The sequence below is a fragment of the Aptenodytes forsteri genome, unplaced genomic scaffold, assembly GCF_000699145.1.
Source record: "Aptenodytes forsteri isolate BGI_AS27 unplaced genomic scaffold, ASM69914v1 Scaffold118, whole genome shotgun sequence".
In the NCBI taxonomy this organism is placed as follows: Eukaryota; Metazoa; Chordata; class Aves; order Sphenisciformes; family Spheniscidae; genus Aptenodytes; species Aptenodytes forsteri.
This window is the reverse complement of record NW_008795859.1, coordinates 1,920,443-1,920,993: the sequence shown is the minus strand read 5'-3', so window position 1 is coordinate 1,920,993 and position 551 is coordinate 1,920,443. Positions and strand designations below refer to the sequence as shown.

The 551-nt window shown below is 48.1% G+C and overlaps 1 protein-coding gene across 1 annotated transcript in view; it reads right to left on the bottom strand.

Moving 5' to 3' along the window:
- Positions 1-551, bottom strand: part of KDM2B (lysine demethylase 2B) — a 125,056-nt gene that overhangs the window by 122,890 nt on the left and 1,615 nt on the right. The window contains exons 2-3 of the mRNA XM_019473272.1: positions 464-549; positions 4-148 (exon numbers count right to left, since the gene is read on the bottom strand). Of these exons, the coding sequence (XP_019328817.1) occupies positions 4-148; positions 464-549 (231 nt within the window). The remainder of the gene's footprint in view (positions 1-3; positions 149-463; positions 550-551) is intronic.

Sequence of the window (551 nt, the reverse complement as noted above, 5' to 3'; positions counted from 1 at the left end):
TACCTTTCCCGTCCATGGCATGCACGAAATCCCCGTGATACATTTTACTCTTTAATTTCTCTTCCAAATTGAAACTCCTGATGCTGACAATTTCCTCCACGTCCGAGAGGTCCTCGTTCTCATCGTATCGCCTTCTGCCAATAGATCGCTAGAAAACAAAACAAACCCCCCACGTTGTCCGGAAAAAAAAAAAATAATCGGGGTCGGTGGGGAGGAAAGCGCGTGGGTCGTGCAGGACGATTTGATAAACAGATTCTGGGGGAAATCATTAAGATGGCAAGACACAAAAATGAACAAAACCTGAACCCAAACAAGCTACAACACAGCTGCATGCACCACCTTTTCCATCCCGTGACACGGAACTAGACAAGAATAACAGGTGTTTGGCTGCAGGAAAACTAAAACTTGGGCTGCTGTGCAGAAGCTGGCGTTTAGAGGCGAGCAGGAGACAGGCGTAACTCGCCGAAAATTCACAAGCTACAGCACCGATGCGCTTCGCAATCCCGTAAAAAACCGGGAACGGCTGCCAATGCTCGTTAGCAACCGCATCT